This window comes from Clavelina lepadiformis, chromosome 8 (genome assembly GCF_947623445.1).
Source record: "Clavelina lepadiformis chromosome 8, kaClaLepa1.1, whole genome shotgun sequence".
Taxonomy (NCBI): Eukaryota; Metazoa; Chordata; class Ascidiacea; order Aplousobranchia; family Clavelinidae; genus Clavelina; species Clavelina lepadiformis.
Genome location: NC_135247.1, coordinates 7,435,863 through 7,462,040, shown reverse-complemented (window position 1 = coordinate 7,462,040; position 26,178 = coordinate 7,435,863). Strand labels below are relative to the sequence as shown.

Sequence of the window (26,178 nt, the reverse complement as noted above, 5' to 3'; positions counted from 1 at the left end):
GTTTGTTTGCATCTGTTCCTTGGAGATTTTCTTCAGTTTTTGAAATTCTTGTTCAATAGTAGGCCTATCTTGTTCCATTAAGCATTTAAATACCATTCAGACTTTAGTTCCAGTAGGCTATTATTTTCAAAAATCTCGATTGCTTTGTTTTTCACTATCAAGAGAAACAACTTTTCGTCATAACCTTCGTGGTTGGGAACGACTTTGAATTGTCGTAAGGAATTATTTCAAGGAAGACTTACCTTGAACGATTTTCAGTGGTTTTAAAAGCTCTTGAATTTTGTTTTGGAAGGACATAAACCATTGTGTTTTTTTCGGTACATGAGGAATGTAGGCTAATTCATAACCCAACCAGCAAACTTATTCATTTTAGATTTTGCTAGGTCTAAGGGTTTGGGGGGCTTTCGAAACCGGGGATAATCCTATATGGTTCTGGTGATGTGTCGATTTGAAAGTCGGTCTGGCTTATGTAGATATCTATTACGGGAAACGTAATTGTGACTAAAGTTTGGAAAAAAACGTTTAAGGAATTCTGGTTAATCGAGTCCTAAAAATTAGCTCGTAGACTACACCTTGTAACTTTTACACATGATTTTTGTATACTTTAGGCCTAGGGTATTATAACAGATTTCCGCTCTTGCAATAGTCTGTTAAATTTTAAACATTAAAAAACGTATTTCCATAAGGGACGAGTCTCATTATCGTTATCCCTGGATCCCAAAGTCCTTGTGGTTGTTATGATGTGGAGGGAACTTACGTGCAGAACAATATCAATGCATGAACGCAACTTTTTTCTACCAAGCCTCACAATATATGGCTAAATGATTTAATTAATCTCTAACATAGTTCTGCATATATGATAAATCACTGAACATCTTACTAAAATTTGCAAAATTAAGCATAATAGAGATGATTGAATATATGTGGAAATTGTTAGCAAATGCTACTAAGAGGTCAAAAATTGACTAAACTTTCTACTTCCTTAATCACTCTCAGGCATATTTCGTCTTGCCAAGGAAGTGCAACACATTGTACACCAACTGGCATTCCCAGGCTATCCTTGTTCATCTACAAAACAAAAAGGTTATGTTTAAAATGAAAAGCTTACATTTTGTACCAATGTGAATTTCGAACACTACAAGGATACCAACCTACATGCAAAACAAACAATGCTACACATAGAACTGAAATTACAATACTTCTGCTGTAATGCAATTATAGTTATAATTTATTAACCGTTTTGATAACAATGTCCCAAGGGTCTCCATAATGACCCTGGTGATCTTCTAAACTTTCAATGTCAGCATGGGAAACTTTAGTTACAGGCACCACACCTCCAGGATAATTAAGTAGATTGTATAAGACGGTGTAGCTCATAAAGGCTGCATCAAAACTTGAACTTGTTATTAAACATTTTGTAAAAAATAATTAGCAATCTTACAAACTGTACATAAACCTCATTAAGGAGGCGTCAAACACTTAAAATTAAGATCTCCATGATTTTGTTGCACTCTTACAAAGGGCTTTAAAAACCGGTTTAGACCAATTAGAAGGCAGTATGGTTGGTGTTGTTTTCTAACCAGGGAATTACCCTAGCAGTTGGCGTTCTTTAATGTCCTAGGTCGCCTGCAGAATTAGGTTAGAAATTGGCATATAAGTAGCTAAAATTCGTTTTTGTAGGCCAAAAATTCTAGTGTTTATTTTGCGCCTCTGTTAAAAAAGTCTGAATCGTGGTTTATTGATGGCATTTTATGGAATGGTAGTCCAAAGCATACTTAATTTACATGCAAAATTTGTTGTAAATGTTAGAAAATTTCATAGAATCAAATGTTGAAAAGTTTGAAGAACTTTCTAGAATTGTAGATGCCGACGTTCAACAATTTAATACTCTTTACTTTCAAAGCATATATCGGTTAAGTTATAAAAATAACGACACTATGATGACAACCTGGCTCATCTGTGTGAGTCGATCTATTCTCTCTATTGCTATCAACTTAAAAAACAGAGTTTTTATATTGAAACACCACCATGAGGTTCTGACATGCTTTGGGTTGTGTATTGTATTTTTATTTTTTGCAATTAACTTTGTACAGCGAAAATTGTGTGTGAAATTATTCTCAAGGCAGTCTTTTTTATTCACTACACAAAATTATAGTCTTACAGCGGTCTAATTTTTTTTAATTCAATCATTTGTATCCATTTTGTGCGTTCACAGCAGTGTATGAGCAAAAAAAAGCCACGAGTGAGTAACCCTTAGAAAGAAATGCCCTTGTTATTCAGTTCCTACTGGGAAAAAAGAGCGCCGCTCTCGAGATTGCTCGAACAAAAAGAAGCACGCTATTGCCCAGCTCTAAGTATAACATATTTCTGCCACCATCAAGTTTAAATAAACTTAGTGTTTATAGTAACTAACTGGACATGTTATCCATTGTGCCTTTAGGACCAGCAACTACGGGAAATGGGGGGCATATAATTGCATCCAATCCTGCAGCCGTCCATTGATGTAAAAATTCTTGCTTGTATTTTAATGCTTCACCTTCCAATCTCCACAATCTTGAAGCCGAACAATCTTCACCTCCATGCAATTTTATATCACGACATATACGGGGCCACTGAAAAAATATAACAATATAAATTTTAACTATACCTATGTATAAATAATTCAACCACATTATAAGAATATTTTTCTTTGAACACATCAACTACTGTTAAATTTAATTCAAAGTTATCAACAGTCTTTCCCAAAGTCAACTCTCAAGAACATACTGAATTCTGAAATGTAATTAACAACCGTTTGCAGTGCTGCATTTTGTGAAGAGAAATTATTCTGGTGAAAGTACAAACACACCACAAGAAAGTATTTCTATATTCCCTTTTGTAGCAACATTTATTGTAAGCACGTTAGGCAGTTAAATTACTTTAGATACTACTTTACTCACATTAGCAGCAGGGAAGATCAGGGACAGTTGTTACAACTTTTGCAAAAACGATAATTATTGGGTCACTTTCGGAACAAACTATTTTCCTTTGCTATTTTGTGTGGCAACATTTCTAGGCAATACAATCCCCCAACAACTTTAATTAAACTCATCGCAAACTGAGTTTACTAAATATTATGTAACACTGTGGCTACTGTAACAGCTCAACCCAGTACTGGGGTAAGTTATTGCATTACACAGAGTAAAATGTTATGTCAAGGACAATTACAATACCACTTAAAAAGTCAAAACAATTAAAGTTTAACAAACACAGTGAGGAAAAAATGACATGTACAAACTATTTACTAATTCCTAACTATTTACTAGATCAGCATAATCCAAATATCTGAAACAATGAAGGGTGACATCTGCTTTCTTACCCGATAAACATCAACAATTAACATCAATTAATCATAAGTATCAGTTAATCATAAGTAAAACATCAACAATTAACATGCAGCAACAAGAAACTCTCTCCAGCTCCATCGTGCTGGTTATGGTTACGTTACGTTGTTAATTAGGGTTGACACCTCCAACTTTGGAATCTTGACAAACAATCTGCCAAAAATACTGTTAATGGTAATATATTTATCACTTATCAGTTAACTGGTGCTGTTTCTTTTTCCGGCATACATCTTGTAGATGCCATTTTATCCCACACTGATAGCTCTTCAATCGCTCTTCCCGTTGTCCTTGGTTAATACGGAAGCCTTGCTAGTGTACTTACGAGTTTTGCCGACATTATGAATCGATTCGAATTTGGTACCATAAGCTGTCACTTTTGCAAAGTTTTCTGTTTCGAATGCAAGCTGAATGGTGCATGTAAATAACACCTCGTTGCTTTTAATTCTCAATAAGACCTTTAGGACGGCCTCATTACCTCCCGAACAGATAAAGCTTTGTCCAAGGGATCATAATAATGGGAAATTGAAAGTGCTGACATCCTTGTGAATGCGAGCCGCCAATTGCTGAATTGATTTACCTGGCTTCAAAGTTATTTCGTTCTTGAACCTGAATTTTTTGCGAACCACAAAGGGTTTTGTATCCAACTGGTCTTTGATGAATGTTTCAATTTCTTCCATTTCCAACTGTTGTTTATGGTGCCATTCATAAGGTCAGCAAAACCCGTAAACCCATTGGCAAGCCTTCTGTATCAACCAAGGACAACGAGAGGAGTGAAGTGCCGATTTGTTATCGAAATGGGAGAAAATTTTATTCTGCCAGTGGGTGTCGCTTCCGGAACTTTGTCTGGAACAATTTTTGCAAGGGGAAAGGGCATCTACTAGCTGTATGCAGGAGAAAGAAGCAACATGATTCGGCTGACGTTAAGTATATTACTATTAACAGTATTTTTGACAAAGTGTTCGCCAAGGATCCGAAGCTAGAGGTCTCAATCTTTATCAAGAACATAAACTGTTCGATGGAACTGGACATGAAGGGAGTTTCTTGTCTGCGCCCACATGGGAGCAGTTGGGCAGTCCTAAATTGAGGGGATCAGATGTCAGCTACCATTCAACTTCGTCTCACCCAATGCCTGTAAAAGGAATGTCAATTACGGCAACCAACGCGCATACTAGAGATTACACATTACACAATCCCAACAGCATCAGTTTAAACCAGGGATGTTCAACCTTTTATTATAGTGGGCCGCATTGTCACTTGAAATAATTCAATGGGCCGCAGAACCTATTAAATTTCAAGAAAAATGGATACATAAAGCGCTGACTGGTACATTTTAATTAGGCTAAGATTCAAAGTTCAAAATACTACTTCGAATGAAAATGACTAGCGGGCCGCACAAAAATCTCAGGTGGGCCGCAATGTGGCCCGCGGGCCGCAGGTTGGACATCCCTGGTTTAAACAATTGTTCCATTTCTATCTTTGACATTTATATGAACACTGACTGCGTATCACTCGTTCAGTAGGATCCCATCTTCATCACCAATGTTGTATTTTTGAGTAACAAAGCAAAGATATTCAAGAAAGTCAAAGTAAGATAAATTAGGAAGTAGTGTAGAATTTAACATGTAGAATATAAAACGTACAATGAATTGCTTGCTAGGCTTTCTTATATAGTATGGCACAAATAATTACCAATCTGCGCAATAAAGCAAAAATTAGGTTGCGACAACACACACGCATGCCAGACATTACACAGTCCCACCAAGCTCTTATGCTCTATTGTTACAGCATGTAACAACTCACCCCACACTTACTACTCCAACTAAACAGCTTAATTGTAAAAAATTTCAGTTAGTTTGTCCAAGTTGTTGTCCTGAGAACTATAGAAATATAACTTCGATATAACATACAGCAGTAACTAAATTCAGCCTAGTATTTTTTGTACTTTATTTTTTCCTTTAAAACTACTAGATCAGGGGTGTCAAACTCATTCGCACCAGGGGCCAAAAACCAAAACTTATTTAACGCCGCGCGCCGTAAGGATAAAACTTGATCGAACGTTTCGTGACATGAGTACATGAATTGGAACAGGCAGCGAAACAACAGCAAATTTTTGATGTTTTTGACGATTTTTAACTGGGCTATTTTTGATTATTCTTCTCTTACATTATTATGTTTCATCCATCTCCTTGCAAAAGCATTAAAGAATTAACAAACAATAAAGAAAAAAGCAGCCCAGATTACAAGCATTAGAATAAATCGATTTATTAGAATATATCGGGGCAACTGCTGTGCTGCTGTATTGTGCGATTTGTTATAACCTTGTTTCTTGCTTGTAAAAAGTAAGTTATACTGTACAATGATCTCGCGGGCCGGAAATTGTTCAGTGTATAAAATAACATTGCGGGCCAAGTTTTACTGTAAAGCGGGCCGGGAGTTTGACACGTATGTACTAGATGATCCAGAGAAAGATTTATTATTATCAACCAAAACATGGGTTAAACAAAACTTTCTCAAATTTCACTCCCTAATTCCATCTGAAAAGTTTGACCATCAACATTCATGCCAAAAATAGATGAAAAATATTATAAATTATAACATTTCAAAGATTCACTGTGATTTAAAGAAAACCAAAGCAAACAGTTCTGCAATTATGATTAAAAAGCAATAGATTATAATGCTGTTGATTTTCATGGTCAGAACAAAACATTGTAAAATAAAAGGCTAAATAAAAGCTATACCCATATTCAGTTTGTTTCAACCACCTAATAGTGGTCCAACAATAACACACTGAGATTAAGTGATTAAAAAAATTTATTTATTAAATTAAATTCTTTTTCAAAAAGCCAGATTTGCAGAATAAATCGATTTAAGCACTAAACCGATAATATGACCTTTATCCTAAAGCAGAGGTCACCAAACTACGGCCCGCCACGTGCTGTGGAAATAACAACTGCCCTACAACTGTTAAGGAAAAAAAAAGTTACCAAACTTTTTGTAAAGAACTGACGTTGCTGTTGAGCTACACCCAACTTGCTAATGATTTTCCATATTGTTTCTTCTTATGACATCACAAAGTTTGTTGTTCAAAACACCAATGTTTCATCAGTGCGATATCTCTGTTTAGGCAAATCATACCAGCCATACTAGACATCATAAGCAGAAGGATTTGGACAGTACCAGTGCTAAATAATTAACTTTTAGGTTGTGTTGAATACTTAACGCTTTAAAATGACTACTAAAAAAAGAAAAGTAGATTCTGAGTGTCAGGTGTTTAAAGAAAAATGGGAAGAACAGTATTTTTTTGTGGAAGCCAATAATGGTACAGCTAGTTGCTTGATATGTAACGAAAGTGTTGCTGTTCTGAAAGAGTATAATCTTTGTCGGCACTATGAAACCAAGCATCTGCCAAAATATTCGAAGTTAAAGGGGAATGTACGTACTGAAAAGTTTCAATCAATGAAGCGTAGTTTGCAGTGCCAAAGAGAAATATTCACTCAACAATTTGCTGAAAATGAAACGGTCACTCGTACAAGTTATAAAATTGTGCAGAAAATAATAGAACGAGGAAAACCATTTACTGATGACAACTACATCAAAGAGTGTATAAAGGAAGCAGCAAAAAACTTGTGTCCCCAGAAAGCCGATTTGTTTGCAAATATTAGCCTTTCAGCCAGTTCAGTTGTGCGGAGAACAGAAGAATTAGGAGAAAACATAGTAGTACAACTTCGTCAAAAATCTGAAAAGTTGTTATGGTATTCTCTTGCGCTCGATGAATCTACAGATCGTACGAGTACTTCACAACTGTTAATCTTCATTCGTGGTGTTAATTTGGATTTCCAAGTCACTGAAGAGTTGGCATCAGTTTGCAGCATGCATGGAACGACAACTGGAGAAGATATTTTTCTTGAAGTGCAGAAAACCTTACAGACTTACAACTTACAATGGAATCAACTTCAATGTGTAACCGTTGATGGAGGAAAAAACATGATTGGACTGAAAAAGGGAATGGTGGGGCGGATCATGTCTAAGTTGGAAGAACTTCAACTCCCGAAAGCCCTGTTTTTACACTGTATTATACATCAGCAAGCACTCTGTGGAAAACACTTGGATATAGCTTGTGTGCTGAAACCAGTTGTTTCTGTAGTAAACTTCATTCGATGTCACGCATTGTATCACCGCCAATTTCAGAACTTTCTAAAAGAAGTTGATTCGGAATATTGTGACTTACCTTATCACACAGCAGTGAGGTGGCTCAGTTGTGGTAAAGTATTGCTTCGCTTTTATAAACTCCGAACAGAAATTATCTCCTTTCTTGCCGAAAAGAACAGAGTTGAACCACTTTTGTCCAATCCTGATTGGCTAGCAAAACTGTCATTTTTGGTTGACATTACTTCCTATATAAATGAACTAGATTTGAGACTTCAGGGTCAGGGTAACCTTATTTGTGATCTCTACACAATCATCAAGGGATTTCGAATGAAGTTACTGCTGTTTGAGGCACAGCTGGAAACTGGAAACATCTCCCATTTCCACTGTTTAAAAGAATTTTGCGCCGAAACCACAGAAGAGGTTATTCTTGACTTTCCAAAGAAGATTATTACTGACTTGAAGATCCAAGTTTTAGAAAGGTTTTCAGATATTTACAGAATTGAGAGCGACATTCTTCTGTTCCAGAATCCGTTTGGTTGTAAACCTGCTGAGATGTCACTTGACCTGCAATTAGAACTCATTCATTTACAAGCTAACGAAGTATTGAAAGAACAACACAAAGAAGGACAGCTTGTACAATTTTACCGCTGCCTACCTGACAATGTGTTTCCAAACCTGAAGAAATTTGCTTCTAAGATGGCATCAATGTTTGGGACTACTAATATTTGCGAGCAAACTTTCTCAAAGATGAAGTATGTGAAGTCGGAACATCGTACGAGACTGACCGATGACCACTTGAAAGTTATTCTAATGGTTGGGTGCTGCACCTCTAAGCCAAATGTTGATGATATTATGAAAGAAAAACGACAATTTCATAAATCTCACTAATTCTGGCAAATAGCAATATTAGTTGCCTATGCCTATCACAAATTATTTGAAGAGTTTCTTGGTGGCACAGAACTTCAACTTCTACAAATCATTATAGATTCTGAAACTAAAATAAGAATTGCTTTTATATTTATACTTTTTCTATATTACCGGTAATAGAAAAACTGCCAGACACTGTTATAAATTCTGTAAATGTGCTTCCATTGGCATTAGCAACCGTCTTTGGCTTTACCTTTTTGTGTAAGAGAGACTTCTTTGTTAAAAATATTCGTTCTTATACTTCGTTGTTGTGTGTTAAATTTGTACATTTTTATACCAGGCCGCCTACATGTTGGTGTTTACCGCAGACCGCCGGTAGCTTTTGGAGTTCTGTTTTCTTACCATTAGGGACAGCCTAGGCCAAATTTGGAAAGATGCAATGTTTTTTCAAGAACACGATGCCCTGTAGTGTATCACAGCAAGGGATAACTTTTCCAGCAACCTTTCGATTTTCATCACAACTTTGCTATTCTATCGCTGACTTTGTTATTTATTGTGCTCAATTCAAGTCAATGGAGATTCTAAATAGTTTTATATCTTTTCGCAATTTGCATCCGGCCCGCAGCTGTTAATCTCGCAGCAATCCGGCCCTCACAGAAAAAAGTTTGGTGACCCCTGTCCTAAAGTATAATAATACTAGTGAATATGTGATACCGATATGTCATAAAAGGTTTTTCATAAAATTAGAATGACAGTCAAGTATTTTAGCATAACAAAACATTCATATGAAATCAGATAACACTGGTCTACACAAAATTTCAGGTTTGGGTTTTGACAACTCATTTTAGCTAATTTTGGGGCGCTGAATCCGAAAATGAACTCAGATTTTTCTATCACATCACGTTTTTGAGATATGAAATATCCCTAATTTTTGAAAAAAATCAAAACAAGGAATTCTGATGCAATAAACACTGTTTTACCTGCAATAATCTAGCTTTAATTAGCAAACAAGCATTCTATATTATATTCACACAAATTTGCGTTGTCTTTATTAAAATTTTATGTTTTGGAATAAAAAATAGGCATACAAAAGAGCAACCATAATAACATCAAACGCTACATTATGCTGACGAACCTGTCGATAGGACAGTGACAAGGTATTATCTGAATTATAGCCTACAGTTCACACAATATGCACATAGACAACGGAGTGCAGAAATTCTGAAGACACACACAGAAATAGCAAAGTGCCAAAATAAAGATTGACTCAAAGGGACTTGGGCAGGGCGAGTTCAGAAACAGTCAACAAAAGAGCTTTCATAAAATATGAACTCTTCACTTATAAGCTTAAAAATGCTCTTTTGAGGGACTTTCTTTTATGAGCAGCATCTGGAATTTCTCTTTTCAAACTCCAGCAATAGTCGGCCATCATATGACAATCCCACCGACCTTGATAACGTTCCTCCATAATTTTAATATCCTGGTGGAAACGTTCACCCTGTTCTTCACTAACTTTCCCAAGGTTTTCTGGAAACTCATCCGCATGGCTCTTCAAGTAGTGAACTTTGATGCTCATCCTGCATCCCAAATCTTCAAAACTAAGCAGTAGCTCCCTTAAGAGATCTTTATAATTTTCTGCTTTTCTGTTTCCCAAAAAATTTCTCACAACAGCACCGAAAGCATTCCAAGCTCTAGCCTCGAATGGCAACATTGATTTTACAAAATTTTCATCCTTTAACAATTGCCTGATTTGTGGTCCATTGAAAATCCCAGCTCTTTTTTTCTCTTCACTGAGACCAGGAAAAGCATAACATATATACTTAAAACACTCTCCTTCATGATCCAAAGCTTTTACATATTGTTTCATGAGACCAAGTTTGATGTGAAGAGGAAGCAAGAGGATCTTTTTGATATCAACTAACTGATCACGTATGATATTTTTGTCTCCAGGTGTCAAGGTAAGCCTTGGAGGCCACTCTTCTTTGTTCCAGTGCTGATCCTTGGCCCTGCTGTCCCAGTAGCATAGGAAACATGGGTATTTGGTGTAGCCACTTTGTTGCCCCAGCAAAAAGTTCACCATTTTTAAATCTACACAGATGAGCCAACTATGCTCATGGTACTTGAACTTTTCAAGAACGGTTTTGATGTTCTGATACTCTTCTTTCATTGTCACCGAATGTCCTATAGGAATAGAACCGTACACGTTACCATTGTGAAGTAGAACACACTTCAAACTTCGTTTGGAGCTATCAATGAAAAGTCTCCATTCGTCTGCATCATACTGTGGTAATCCCATTTCTAGAAGAAGCCTTTCTATATTGTTGCAATAAACGAAATCATTGTGGGAAGCAAAATATGGAAGCAGTTCTTCTTCTCGTTTGCGAAAAAATGTCACGCTTGTACCAGCTTTGAGAAGTTTCCTTTCCTGTAGCCTTGATGCCAATAACTCCGCCGATTGCTTAGGCAAATACAAATCTCTCACTAAATCATTTAATTCCATCTGATTAAACTGGGAAGGCTTGTCTGACAGATCCTCGGGTGCTGGTTGAAAAATTTCACTTTCTCCTTCACTAAACGATGCTTCTGAAGAAGAAATAGCCTCTTCGTGTAGTTCTGGAAGTGATATAAATACTGGCAGTGGCTTTTCATCACTGTGAGGAACTGGCCGCAATGCCGAATCCAGATTTGGATATTTCAAACGATGTTTACTCTTTTTGTTATACCCTTTCACACTAACAAGACAAAAATAACAATCGTCAACATGATTTCGTTGCTCTCGCCAAATCATGGGTATTCCAAATTTCATTTGTGAACCTTTTCCTTGCGACCAACTTCTCAGACATTCAACGCAGGTCTTGCACGCTTTATGAGGAGCCCAGCTTTTGTCCTGGTCCCCTAACTTGACTTTAAAGTAAGCAAGATATGCCCTTTTTACAAACGTGGTAATATTGCATTGTTGAGACTTCAACATGAAGCATCCAGAAATGTAACAAAATATATCCGGATCATTACAACATTTTCTTCTTTTGCTGGAAGCAGACATAGCTTGAGATCAAATATAACCTTTCTTTGTTAGTAGTTTTCTAAGAGCAAGTTTTTCCACAGAAACACCACTATACCAAAAACTCTAACCGACTTGAACTCAAACTTATATAGTATGAAAATACCTTTTCCTTCTACAAACCACTTTTCAGCTTGAACTCTGATGTTGGTCTGTACAATGTACATGTGCTTTATGAAACTTCTAAATAAATCTTCCTTACTAAGCAAGAATTTATTACTAAGTCAAATCTACTCCCACCAGCTGTCTTCCTACGATATTCCAGCTGCACAGAGATAGCAGCTGACCCACAGATAACGCCTGAGAAGCCAAGACAGGGAGTTCAAGCCAGCATGGAAAAACTCTACGCGAGCAATTTCAACTATGTCCTATTATGATATCATAACAGGATTTTTTTTATTTTAGAGGAAATCTGAACCAATTTATGAATTTAGTGCAAAAATATCTCTATGTTTGAAAGTTTATAGCTGTCAGAAAATAAATATATTTGACATTTTACTGTAAAAAGGGTAAAATTGGTCAATTTCATAAAATAATGACACCGATAGAAAGAAAACTTGATGTGATAGAGAAAATCTGAGTTCATTTTCGGATTCAGCGCCCCAAAATTAGCTACAATCAGTTGTCAAAACCCAAACCTGAAAAAAAAAGTTGAAATTTGTAGACCAGTGTAATCAACTATTTCAACTAACTTTGAAATTCACAATGGCAGATTTAAACCATCTGACAAAACAACTGTAGCTCCATTTTTGATACACATGATGCAATGTCTTGTCAACTTGATCATTTTTTAATCTAGTCTTATTCACATTTCCTCCATCAGCAAACAAACCTAAATGAAAAACATTTAAAAATGCTTTATTTGAATTATTACAAACAGAGTGTCCAAAGAATATTACATACTTTCAAAACAAAATATTTTACAATTTCAATACAATTAAATAGGAAAAGACTATTCAGATAAACATTAAGAACAAGGAGACATCAAACAAATGAAAATTATGTCATTACATTATACAGAGAAACACAAGCCCATCAATTAATTTGAATAAAAAATAGCATCTAAAAAACTAACAATTTCTAAATTGATGATCAATATTGAAGATCCATCCATCAGATGTGCCAAAGTCATTACAGGCACCATGCAAATCATGCGTTCATGAAGTCAATGCACATTTGTAACGAATGTCTTGAAAATACAATAGGTTTACCTTCTAGCATAAATAATTTAGCGTCATCGCAAGCTTTAAAAATGTATTCGGGGAGCATGGTTTTTTGCAAACTTTCGTTTTGTTTGAAAATGTTCTGAGAAAATAGTGTGAAAAACTCTAACAGCAAAAGTAATTTTACTTTGGCATATAAAAAATTCATGTATAATATTTGGTAAGTTGTCTGTACACAAAAAATTTTTTTTATTACACCAGCACTTGCAACCTAGTCTCAGCATTATGAACATTCTTTTTCCCTAATTCTGTACAGTTCTTATTTATGGCAAACTTCATAATAGAGCTTCAGTTTGAATGTGGGAGTTTCTTACCTAGGCTGAATATAATTTGGGTTTCGCAAAGGCCCTACCACTTGCCATGTAGCCTCTTTATTAAGTAAGAAAATCACAGATGCTTTTGAAAAAGGCAACTCAGCGGTGGGGGTGTTTTTGGACATTCCAAAGCATATGACACAATTAGCCATGATATGCTGCTTGTGAAATTTAATAATTGGATCAAACGCTATCTTTCTGATTTTAACCAAGTAGTAGATTTTAATGGAATCTTACCTAGTTCAAACAGCAAAATGGAGTTCCACAAGGATCGATTCTTGGACCTTTACTTTTCCTCATTTATGTAAACTTTAAAAAGTGTCAGACAAAAATGGATGCAACTATGTTTGCTAATGACACCAATCTAGTTAAACAAGGCAAAAATATCCACAAATTCACAAAATAAGTTGAAAAGTAAGTGGTTGCTGCCCAAAAATGTTTAATTAGCAATATGCTAACTATGCATTTGGCCAAAACCAATTTCATGATCTTTGAAACCAAACCTAGGTATAAATCGGACAATACTAAACTCCACTTGAAAACCAATTGAGCACGTAAAAAGCGCTAAATTTTTAGGTCTGCATTTGCAAGTAAACCTTTCTTGGAAAATGAAATGAATTAACACCCTTTTGCAAAAACTATGAATGAATCTCAGCATAGTCAGAAAAATAAAACCCTATTTAAACAAAGACAACAAAACAACCCTTTACCACTCTTCAGTGGAAAGTTACACTCGATATTGCATATCTGTGTGGAAGCATGGTCAAAAATCTTTAATGAACAAGTTACAAAAAATCTGTAATAAATTTGAAGAAATGATAACAGGAAGCAAGAAAAAATGCACAATGTTGCCAATTGAGAGTTTGTTTAGCCTAAACATGTTTACTTTGATCTATAAATTTTGGCAACAAAATTTACCCTTTTAATATGACAACTTTTTTAATAAAAAATTATACATGAACACTTGAAATAGCTCTAAATCTTACACTTTACCTTTTTTCAGCAAGCAGGTCGCTCAACAGTCTTTAAAATATTGTGGACCAAAACAATGGAATAATTTACCAAGCTCTATAAGAGAACTTACATCAACTACTTTTTATACTAACAAACTAAAAAGAATATTTGCTAGAGAGCCAGTCTAAGGACATGTAATTACTCTTTTTTAATATACAGATCAGATCTTACTTATAAACACTTTTTCACATTCACACTATTTTTCTCCCTTTTGTTCACATTGCTGTGAGTGTGCTTTTTTACACAAATGTTTTTGCTGTCTATTGTACTTTTTGTATTTATGATATAATTGAGTTCATATAAGGACTAGCCTACTTTACACACCCACACTACCTCATTTGCAGTACCTATCAAGATTAGTATCATTGCATTCTCTCTTGTATCACATGCCAACATACATCTGTTTTTATTTATGTCGATTATACTCTAAATAATCAAAGTCCAGTACTATCTCCTGTGTTCTAAATCATGTTTTTCAAAACACAAACAGAAGGACCTTGGACTGAAAAAAGTGTCTCATTCAGACACTGGCAAGGAAGATGCAACCAAAAAAATGGAATTTTAAGATTACTTTCTCCAAGATCCAACCAGGCATTAGATATGTTTATCTATTCCTGGCACTTACATCATTGTCGATGTATGTATATTCAAAAAAACTGATTAAACCATCTGACTGGACATGAGTGACGTAGCTTCTACTCCCTCTCACAACCGACCTGTGTAAAAGATTCTTACCCTGTACTTTTCACAAGCCACCTGAATGGACTCCGGTCCTATGGATGGAGTTCATTTCAGTGAGGTTTTTCTTCTTCTTTCCAGACACACAAGTGGGTTCCATCTTGACAGTTACACAACACTTATGTGCTTCCAAACTATTAGCTTAACTTTTGTGTTTTATTAAATATGTTTAAATTATTTTTTTGTAGTGGTCACTCACGTTGGCACTAATAGCTTTTTTACATTCTCATATTAGCCTGTAATGTACGCTTTTGCCTTCGAGGCTTTGTCACATTTGCCTGTCTAATTCGTGGAAATTATTGTCATTAATTGCTAATATGTTTGCGACCACCTGTATCAGCACAATTTTGCGTTCTCAACATTGAAGACGAAAAATAAAATGAATGAATAATGACCAAATACTTCTGTGGAAATGCAACACAATGTTCTGGCAGTGTATTGTCTTTTTCGCTAGTGATTCGTTTAGTACTTACATGTACTCTTAGTATGTGATTAGACAAAAATACAGGATTAAATAATGGAAACCAGTTATCACGTAAACCTATGCTTAAATCAAAAAGTGATTACTTTAAAAAATAACACTAATGAATTCCAAGAGTCTTTCATTTTTTTTCATATTAAATAGATTTTATTTTGTTCCCCGTTTCTGTTCGGGTAAGTAGCCTCATTTTTGCTCAATTTTTCAGACCAAATTGTTTTATTAACTCTGGTACAGTGAGCGCCATCTTCAAGCGTGTTTGGATTTTCACACGCTGTTAGTTTTTTAAATAACGAAATACAGACTAAACAACTAACTAATGTGTGGCTTATACTAAGTCATAATACCTAAAAAGGTAAACTTCCTCTGAATACATAATAAGCCCCATGAATGTATTTCACATTTAAAACATATTAATAAAACTGAAATATTATTTTAAAATGCCCAACATTATACAGATAACGACGTATGATCTTTGCATGATTTGCTTTTAAATAAATGCCTACCAGTACCAATTTAAGCATTTATCCAGTTTGTTTTTGCTATAACTATAGGCCTATTGATGTATATAAAACAACTCATAAAAAAGTGCATTTTAATCATACCAATTTGCATAATTTGGCTACTTTCCCAGCAAAGCAATTTTTTCATTCATCAATATAAATTTTGGAGTTAAAGAGCAGAATTTATCATAGCACACCAGGGATTAACTTCTATTTACTGAACACAAGCTTTCACAAGCATCAGATGTATCATGAGATGGCAACAAATTGTTTTCGAGTAGCTAGATCAGGGGTGGCCAAACTGCGGCTCTTTGAGCCTTTGATTGCGGCTCTTTGAGCCTTTGATTGCGGCTCTTTAATGAATTACCATTGTTGAATTAGACATGCAATTTTCCCGGTCTAGACGAGTTGTTTGATCAGATTATGAAACAATGCGTTCTATCACACGTATTAACAATGGACTCATTGTTAGCAATAATCAAATTACACTCCGAAAAGTACATTATTGTACAAAAGTGTGCTAACTTGTACACTGTAGTTCAGTAAACTGTCAGATTGAAGCTGTACGTCAGGACTGACCTAGTTTTAAGTCTTCGTTACGGTTATAATAATAATTGCAAAAAGAGTTGGTGAAGCCCAGTTGGAGACTCATAGTATCACCACGCAGCACTAATGTTAATCAATAGCTACACTTCTTTGTGAGTGAATAAATTCGTGTATTTTAGTGTATTTGTGTTGTGGCTCTTTTAAAACTGGAATATGTTATATGCGGCTCGAGCATGAAGCAGGTCTGGCCACCCCTGAGCTAGATTAAAGTCTGTTAACACAATACTGATGTTATACCTACACGCATCCATAACTACAAAGAATTTTGTCAAGTAAATGTTGGGGTGGTGTAATGTACAATCTCGGGCACATGCGTTTATTGCTGTAATTGACATTCTTATTATTGAGCTGATTGCTAATTGCATGTACGTAGTGTCACACTCGCCTATATAAGGCCTTTCTGTGTTAGCAGTCATTCTATTTTACCTGTAATAATCTGTCTGCTATGTTGTACAGTGCTTCCTAGTTCAACTAACCTGACATTCTTGATTGATTGTCTTGTGTTGTACCCCAAAAATTTAACAGTAACAGAGTGCAAAGAACGCTTATAAAAAATTAACTGCTCCAAAATATAACAAGTTAATTAGATGACATTGAAATCTATATCAAAAAAAACCAAAAAGAATTAATTATTTACAAAGTTCCATGAAATCTGCATTTCTGTTAGGTTGTCAACATTTGCAGTCAACATGTTTGTAGAAATATTATTTTTGTAATAAGTGATGCATAAGTCTTCAATGGTATAACCCGGTGAACTGAAATGTTTGGCGTCTGTGAGTCTGTGGTTGCGTTCATGATAAATTTTGCTTATTTGAGCTGTGAATCATTTTCTCAACATTGAAAGAAGTGGACTTCCGTTTTAGACCATTCCAATGTCAATTGAATGCTGGAGTGTGATGAGTAACACCGAAACTTAGACAAGATTGTCGAAGCCATGAGTTCAGATCATCAATATTGCACATATAAATAAATGGATTTAGAGGAAAGTTGGATAAAACAAACTCTTTTAATTGAGTCATAAAATATTGGCATATTGGGACACCTTGAAAAGTTAAATGCAAGAAGGACATCTAAGTAGGCCTTGGTTGCTCGCATACTCTTCTCAAATAACGATCAGAAAACAGGTAAAAAAGGTAGAAATATGGTGAAGCTTTATAAGTTTATTGACAAACTGATCAAACCGTCTGGCTAGACATGAGTGACGTGTCTGACCATCTTCTTCTACCGTTGACAACCGAACTGTGTAAAAGATTCTTACCGCGTAAACAGGCCACCTGAATGGACTCCAGTCACATGGATGGAGTTCATTTTAGTAGGGTTATTCTTCTTCCATCCAGACACGCAGGTCGGTTCCATCTTGACGGTGACATAACGCTTATGTCCTGCCAAACTATCAGCGTAACTTTTGTTTTATATTAAATGTGTTTAAATTACGTGTTTTTGTGTTAAATCATGTTTTAATAATGTGTTTACAATTTGGGTTTGGTGGCCGTGCTGACGCTAATATCTTTTTTACATTCTCTGATTGGTTCGTAATGCACGTTTTTGCCCTCGAGGCCTTGTCACATTTTTCTGGTCCAATTTGTGGAAATTATTGTCGATAACTACTAATATGTTTGCGACCACCTGTGTCAGTACAGTTTTTTCGTTTCCCACATTGAAGACGAAAAATAAAATGAATAAAAGAAACAAATTAAAGTGAGAGGCAAGTTCAAAAAAAAGTTGATCTTATATGAAAAAACACTATTAACTGAACCTTCTGGTAAAATAGTTTTGAACAATAATTCGTGACTAGGTAGTTATCGGCAAAAGAAAATCGCAAAAGGTATCAGTTTTTGGTCTTCATTGTGCTGTAGATCAAGGTCCTTGTTATCTCATAGATTAGTCAAGTCGGTTGACAGCATGCCACAGTTGTTGCCTTCCTTGTGCGGTAGTTTGAGCTTAGCCTATGTCCAATTAGGCGTCATGTGAAGAAATTAGCAGCATAAAGCATTGTAATTGACTAAAATACGATTTTTTAAAACATAAAAAATCTGGTAGCTCAATCGTTTGCGTCTGTAAAGTTACGGTATCCTTTGCACCGCATAGGCTACTTGTCAAACCAGTAGTGTACTGGTTGCCATGGTTGGGCTACAGACTGTCACCTATCAAGCTATTGGTAGTTAGAGCAATCTATACAGCTGGCAAATACATACAAGTCAAAAGTAATACACAGTGGGTACATCTAAATATGTGAATTTGCGAATGATGTCTGTGCTTACCTAAGACATCACAATAGTCTTGAGGTACGTCACAATTAAGGCCAATTTCTTTTGCTTGTAATTACCTGACCAAGAATTATGTTTCAAAACTATTTTAACAGAATATTCAGTAAATAGTGTTCTTTCATACAAGATCAACTTGTTTTGGACTTGCTGCTCACTTTAAGACATGTCAACTAAAAACATTGCATGTTTATGCAAATGGTACAATCGTGCTTGTCGATTTCCCATATTTTCTGGTGTGCTGAGATGTCAATCTGTATGGCAGGGTTGGCTCAGCATACTCTACATACCCAGGTTCGGCACCCATAAATACCGTATTACTCTTGGTTTGTATAAGCGAGTCTGTTACATACAAGCATTTTACTTGTAGAAAGCCACTTTGTAATTTTTCCAATGTTATCTGGAATAATGCTCTGAAGGCAAAATGGTTTGGCTTAATAAGATTCCACAAACTATATACAGTATAACACATTTCGATCTAAACATACCTATTCCCTCAATACTTTCCGAGTAAAAGATAAACCGTGATAATATCTATATATGCCTGAAAAATGTACCATTAATATGCAAAAACGTTTTGTAAACAAGTTTATTCTCACCTGCTGTAACAATGTTCATTGCATGAGAAGTCCGTGGTACTTCAAATGGAATTAAAATATGACCTGCCCTCTCTAATGCATTTTTAGCAATGCTAACAGCTCTTTTTACAGCTGGTATTGGTTTGTTATAATTATCATCATCATAAAATCCTATGCGCAGCTTTGACCTACTGTTATATATCTGAAAAAAAATTATTTGAACTGTTTAAAATGTCAGAAAATAGAATGTTTTTTTTAAGAAAGTGTGCAATACGCAACTCGAACGAACAAACTGCAACTCAAGAAAGTGCCTGGGTTGACAACTTTCTCTTAAACAAACGAAACAAGATAAATTGTATAAATCTTTGGAATACCTGATAATAAATAACAAAATTTGCAGAAGTTAATGGTTGCCTACCGGTAAAAAACTTACCACTGTATTAAATGGCAGCGGTGGAACAGTTGGATCCAGCTCGAACATCAATGGACAAAGCAGAGCTTGCATTGCTAAAACCAACGTGTGAACATCTCTGGCCATTGGACCCAGCGTGGAACTTACTAAAGTCTGACCAGGCAAAGAAGCTGTAAAACATTTACCTAGTTACTTACGATTTTGTGGTAGGAATATTCAGAAAAATCATAAATATCAACCCTGCAATCCTTGTTTGCTCAGCCTGTTCATGGTAGGCTTGAATCCAGCTATTCCACACATGTGCGCTGGTACTCGAATACTTCCGGCAATGTCTGTTCCGAAACCAAGGGGAGAACCACCAGCTGCTATTAAGCTGCCTTCACCAGATGAGGAGCCACCGGGAGTGAACCTCAGGTCATGTGGATTTGATGTTTCACCGAAAATAGGGTTACTGCTCTCAAAGCTGCCATAACATTTTAATTGTGCGTTCATAGCATTATAATGGGTGATAATGTTATTTGTTGCTAAAACAATCACTCGGTTTATTGAAAGAAAAATAAATCTAAATTAGCAGTAATGGAGTAAAATTAATATTTTTGCTTAAACTATACAGAACCTAATAATTAATCAATCTATTAGAACTTGGGAATCATATCAGAACTTTAAAGCATGAAACTTTTTAAGATAACTACATGTTACCTAAGCATTGTTTGAGGAAGATTGGTTTTAACAAACGGTATGGCTCCACAATGTTTAAGCACTTTTACTATCACACAGTCATCCAAAGCAGGTTGCCCAATATAGCATGAAAGTCCAATTGTACTGTCCATGCCCTACTCAGTTAAAAATTTGTTCAGGTAAAAAATAATACTTACCACGATATGATACGCAAATTGCAGATAACATGTCTATGTAGCCTAATATTATAATGAATGTCAAAAAAAAATTAAACACCAGTTTAAACGAACTAGGTTGCAAAATTTACAGCAACTATGTTTTACAAAATTGAAACACTAAGAAGTAAGAAGTAAGAAAATAAATTGCATCAGACCGGTTCAAACAATTTTTGGAACGAAAATGATATGATATGTACTATCAACTGACTGTGCATATCTTGTAGGTTGCCACCATGTCAAATTTTCACATACAAAAATAAGGGGTACCATGGTTTATGAAAAGGGTGCAACTAATGCCCTAAAATAAATGTTCATTGAAGAATGAAAACAGTCATGGGGCTCATACACCACTTACACATTAAAACTGTGATTTTAAACAGGCCTTACATTCCAGCCATACTACATATACCTGTAGTATTAATTAACCCAACCATGGTAATCATTCTACCTTTTTCCTAAACAATAAAACAATCAGCCATTGGATATATTGCTAAATATACGACTAAATATATATTGCTAAACATAAAAACGACTCTTCCTAACCAAAATTTGACTGTTAGAAGCAAATATTGCTCATATACCATTAGTTCAGTTAAGGCAAAAAATTAAACAAATGAACCAATGAAAGTTGAAAAAACGTTACCTTTGTTCTCATGCTTTCTTTTAAACTCACAGGAAGACCAAACAAGAGATAATTTTCTGGATTTTGTAAAGTAAGCGCACTGGCCACTTCATATGCATTAGAAATTAACCCCGCAATGCAGTTTAGATTTTTTGTTACACAGCAGGCCTGAAAGAACGTTAAGACACATTAAATAGTCATTTTCTGGGTATCAAATCAACAACATATATAAATCAGACTACACAACAAAAAATTTTGGTTATGTAATGATGGTTTACTAAAGGCATTCATCAAGAATGATAGTTTTAACCTATGATGATCTATGATTACAGCACCTACAAACCTGTTTTGTATAATTATATGCATATGCTCTTTTCATCTTGTATTTGTGTTATAATTGAGTTACAACTGCACTTATAGAGAAAAAACATTATTCTCTTAGAGCAAATATGTGCAACATATGATTCCCACAAATGTTTTATGTGACCAAAATAAACTTCAATATGTAAGCTATATTTTACAAAAAATATTCAGGCAACATTTTTTATTAACCTTTCTTTTTTAAACTACAGTATGAATAATGGGTAGGCTAGAAGTATATGGTATCAAATATTTTAAATCTCTCTTGCACTCACAGAGTTATATGGGGATAACGCTCTGAAATAGTTTTTGTCACTATGACTTGGTTATAATGTCACTAGCATGATCATTAACATTGGTTACAAGATAATCTAAAGACAGTAAATGTCAAACAACATCTTATTCAAAGAATGAAATATGAGATTACCAAACTTTTTCCTCTATAAAAAGGTTTCTTTTAGGATTTGTGTGTTTGTATGTATCATACATAATTAATATTATTTTAAAATTGATCGCATGGTACTTGCAGTTTTCATAACCCTTCTATTTGGCCCTTTGTATAAAACTGTTACATGCCACTTTAGTCCAAGTTGTAAACTACTACCACTGTGGCGGCCTGGGTGACCTTTGTAAAATCATTACGACATTCTTAGAAATGTGTTTTCCAGAACAATTGGAGTTTTTAAACTTTCAGTTCCGCCACATCATTCTTAGGAAGGAGTTTTCCAGCTAGTAATTGGAGTTTATAATCTTGCTTTTCAGAACACTGCAAACTACTGTTGGTATATTTGTAAACTTGCTACGAATAATTTCGTGTGAAAGCTCCTTATTTGTACGTTGCCAAGTCGCTTCCAAGAAACTGCAAACGCACTGTTTTTCTCGTTCACACGCTTTGAAATGTTCATGCTTTTTTTGTCATATATTTCCGCCACATCGCAGCACGTTTTATAAGCTCGAACTTCTGTGCGAGACTCCGGAGAGCCTCAGACACAAACGGTGACGCAGACGTGAATCAGTAGACATCGTGCAAACAGTCGCATGACTTGTGTTCTTGGTTATTTGTAATGTTGAGAAAGTGTACAGCACCTACAATAAAAGCCTTTTCTGGCAAACGGTATTTGTTATAATATAATACGAACGTTCGGCTGTCAGAAAGGTTAGAGAATTCTAACCGCACGCAACAATAGAGTCAGATACTAATGTAGTAGGTTAACTAAGTCAATAACGTAACGTAAGCTAAGACCGATAAACTCTGTATCTGCATCTGTCGGCATCAACCTCTACATCCTAAAACGACCCCAACCTCTACACCACTACTGCATAACATGTTATGTTGTTATACCCACTAGGGGCTATAATGAAGACTGGTTTAACAAATAGCAAGTTAATTCACACCATAACTTCATAATTAATGATGATCTAAAGCAGTGGTTCTCAACCTTTTTTTGCTTGCGGACTGGTAAAATTTCAAAACCAATTTTGCGGACCGGTGGACCTTCAAAAATCAAACCAAAATGTAATTACGGCAAAAGTATGCCACTCAAAAGTTTTTTTCGCAAATTATACTGTAAAATTTCGTTAAATTTTGTTTACAAGTCTTCTTAGCTTTCACATACAACTGGTCTTAAACGAGTTGTAGCGTACTTTTAAACAGTTGGGCACAACAGTTGCAGCATTGTGATGTACGATAAAGTCAAAAGTAGACGATGAACTCTATGTTACGTCACAATGCGGCAAATTACAGAACTGGCGAAGCTCTAAATCAGTTAAAAATTTGATGTTTTATTTCTTTAATCAATGGACAAGCCTTCAACATCTTGCATTTTGCAATTAAGATATAAAATTTTAATATATTTGGCGGACCGGTAGGAAAGTTGTCGCGGACCGGCGGTTAAGAACCACTGATCTAAAGCAAACATAAAACTTATTATCTATTTTTCTAACCTGTGAATGAAATTTATTAATACCGGGATGTTGTCTACAAACTCATACTGTTGCACGACAGGTATAAATAGTATTTGAACATGACACTGCTTTATATACTTGCTGTCGAGTAACTTCACACTATTACTTTTTTATATCTTTCATGTCATTCATGTCATTCATGTCAATTTTGCATTTTGCATTATGAATTGACAAAAACTACTCATCTGGAAATCCATTCATGCAACCTAAACGTCTGTCATTAAAAAGAGAAGAAACATCATAATTTAAACATTTCTATATGGAAAATTTTGGACTGACCTACCGCTAAACATAAAGTGAGCAGACACCATGCAAATAAGATTACAACATTACTCCTGAGAATTAAAATCATTTCAATTCTTGGTAAAAATTCTGTAAATTTTGAATGACTGAAGACTTTCCTGTATGCCTAAGTACTCTTATGTGTCTTCATAGTATTATAAGCTTCAACGTTAGGCAAAATAATTAGCGCTGGCAACATTGCTTTTAAAAATGCTACAAATTATTTAACAATAACAATGATGCCACAAAAATACAATTTTTGCTTGCAATTAGCTTCATCAATATTGCATAAAACCTTTACATTTTCAATGCTTTTAAAGCCTTTTCAGTTCATGCTTATACTTTTACGAACCAATTGATGTGGTTGTATAATCAATTATATATATCAACATAAATATTTACAAATACTCTCCACTATTCAAGCTTTTTTTTCCATACATGACGGAACATACTAACAAGTTTCTCATTTGAGTTATAATCAGAGGTGGGCAGTCGGTACTTTGAAAGTACCGTCAGTAACAGTACCGGGACTTGGCAAAAAATGACCCAACAGTTCCGGTATTCGGTACTATTTTTAAAAAGTTGTTTGGTATGTTGTCGGTACTCGGTAACGGTACTTTCTGTGCAAAAGATACTGCTACAAATGCAATGTTTGCTACTATTATGCTCCGGTAAAGGTTACTCCAGGTCAAAACATATGTGACGTTAATCACTTGCAATTTTACTTGACATTTCTCGATTAAAAAAGATCAACAGTTGAGTATTAAGGATTAATTAACATGTATTTTTGAAAACAAATTTCTTAAAATTTTGAAATAATCACGTGAAAAGTACTAGGACTGACTGAAATTTCTTGAAAAATGTAATTCGTTAATTTTGATAAAAAGTATCGACGGTACCGGTATCGGTAATGAAAAAGTACCGCGGTACAGTAATTCGGTACTATAGTAAAGGTATGGTCAAACGTCCTAAATCGGGTGCACACAAGTTTGTCCCCAAAAAATGCGCACAGGTCATTATAAGAAACAGACAAAAAATAAATTATCGTCTTTTATGTCCTTTCGTTGACCTATCTTTCATCTAACCATGTGCTAAAGATAAGCTCATTGCATGTGGTCTCACCTCATCATTTGAACATATTTTGTCAGGCTATTGATTTTAGGCCAGTAACATGTTTCGTATTGGCTGTCTGAACTTTGTTGTGGCACATTCTACGCTGGTAAATTCGAAAAAGTTTTTATGTCATTTACTAATGGAGGGTCTTAGTCTTCGATCACAAGTAAAACATTTTAAAATCTTCCGCAGAGTCAGAAGCAATAATGTGCGTTTGAATTTAGTACGCATTTTGCGGTTTGATCAACTGCAGAAAACAAAATCTCACTGAAGAAGGCATACCTCATTAGTGCAGCGCAATATTTATTTATTTCCTGTCTACAACATATCAGAGGTCTCTCGGAGATAGAACTGGGAAAAGAAATCAAGTGGCGTATTTGCTGCAGTGAAGCATGTATTCAATAATGTCAAGTCTATAAATCGACGAGAGGTGGCAACGAAGCTTTTGATGTGAATAACTTGTGTGTTGTTGTTAGTTTGCTTTGCAACCTTTTTACAGCAATCTTAGTGCTATTTATTATTTGTTAATGCTTTTTTTCTTTTTTATCAGGTCTTGTTTTTGTTTAGTGTGTTAAGTCTCACGTTTTTAATTTTTCTCTGGTGTTACGTCTCACTTCATTATGCCTTACTACTTTAATGATGACTTTAAGTGCTATGATTGTAATTAGTAACAACCACAGGATTACTGTTATAATTTACTTTTTAACATTACAATAAGATATAACAGATTAGACAACAGACTGACAGCTAAGCAGTACAAGATAATGTGATACTTTGTCTACAAATTATCATGTGGTGAAAGGGTTTCTCAACCGCTTGCCATATCCAAATAATTTTAAATATTTACAACATCGTATTGTACAAAAAGTGAAAACCTTGTACATATAAGCAGACAGAATTTTGTCCGGCTGCAGTTTTCCCTGTTGAGTGGCAGAAATCAAGGCTGAAACATCCATGTCAATTATATTTTCAGCGTCTTTAACCTGAAATATAGGAAAGATATTATTGCAAACTCGGTGTGTTTTCAACACTTAAAATTTACAAAGCATCTTTCTCATTTACAGATGCATATGATAAACGCTACAAAACAAGCTCACAAGTTTCTCCTGCAACACTTGCAGTTGTTTTTCAACAGCAGCTTTTTCATAAGTGAGGAGTTCATTTGCTTTATATTTAAAGTATTGCTTCTTGCGCCTCTTGAGAACATATAAACCGATGCAAATTGCAGCAGCACTGATGCCAAACTTTTTTAAATCACTTGTTTTCCCCACTTCTATTAACTGCATGAAAAACTTATAAAATGCATTCATTTTAAAGTGAATGCATGTATTCACAAAACGCAACTAAGTT

The 26,178-nt window shown here is 35.1% G+C and overlaps 1 protein-coding gene across 1 annotated transcript; it reads right to left on the bottom strand.

Moving 5' to 3' along the window:
- Positions 1-812: 812 nt before the first annotated feature.
- LOC143468766 (fatty-acid amide hydrolase 1-like) lies at positions 813-26,178 on the bottom strand. The gene is made up of 11 exons (XM_076966152.1): positions 25,926-26,178; positions 25,704-25,811; positions 21,130-21,276; positions 20,290-20,423; positions 19,830-20,053; positions 19,612-19,760; positions 19,200-19,380; positions 12,153-12,292; positions 2,414-2,612; positions 1,237-1,382; positions 813-1,068 (listed from the first exon to the last, which is right to left on the bottom strand). The coding sequence occupies exons 1-11, from the start codon at positions 26,136-26,138 to the stop codon at positions 955-957; spliced, it is 1,755 nt and encodes a 584-aa protein (XP_076822267.1). The 5' UTR covers positions 26,139-26,178; the 3' UTR covers positions 813-954.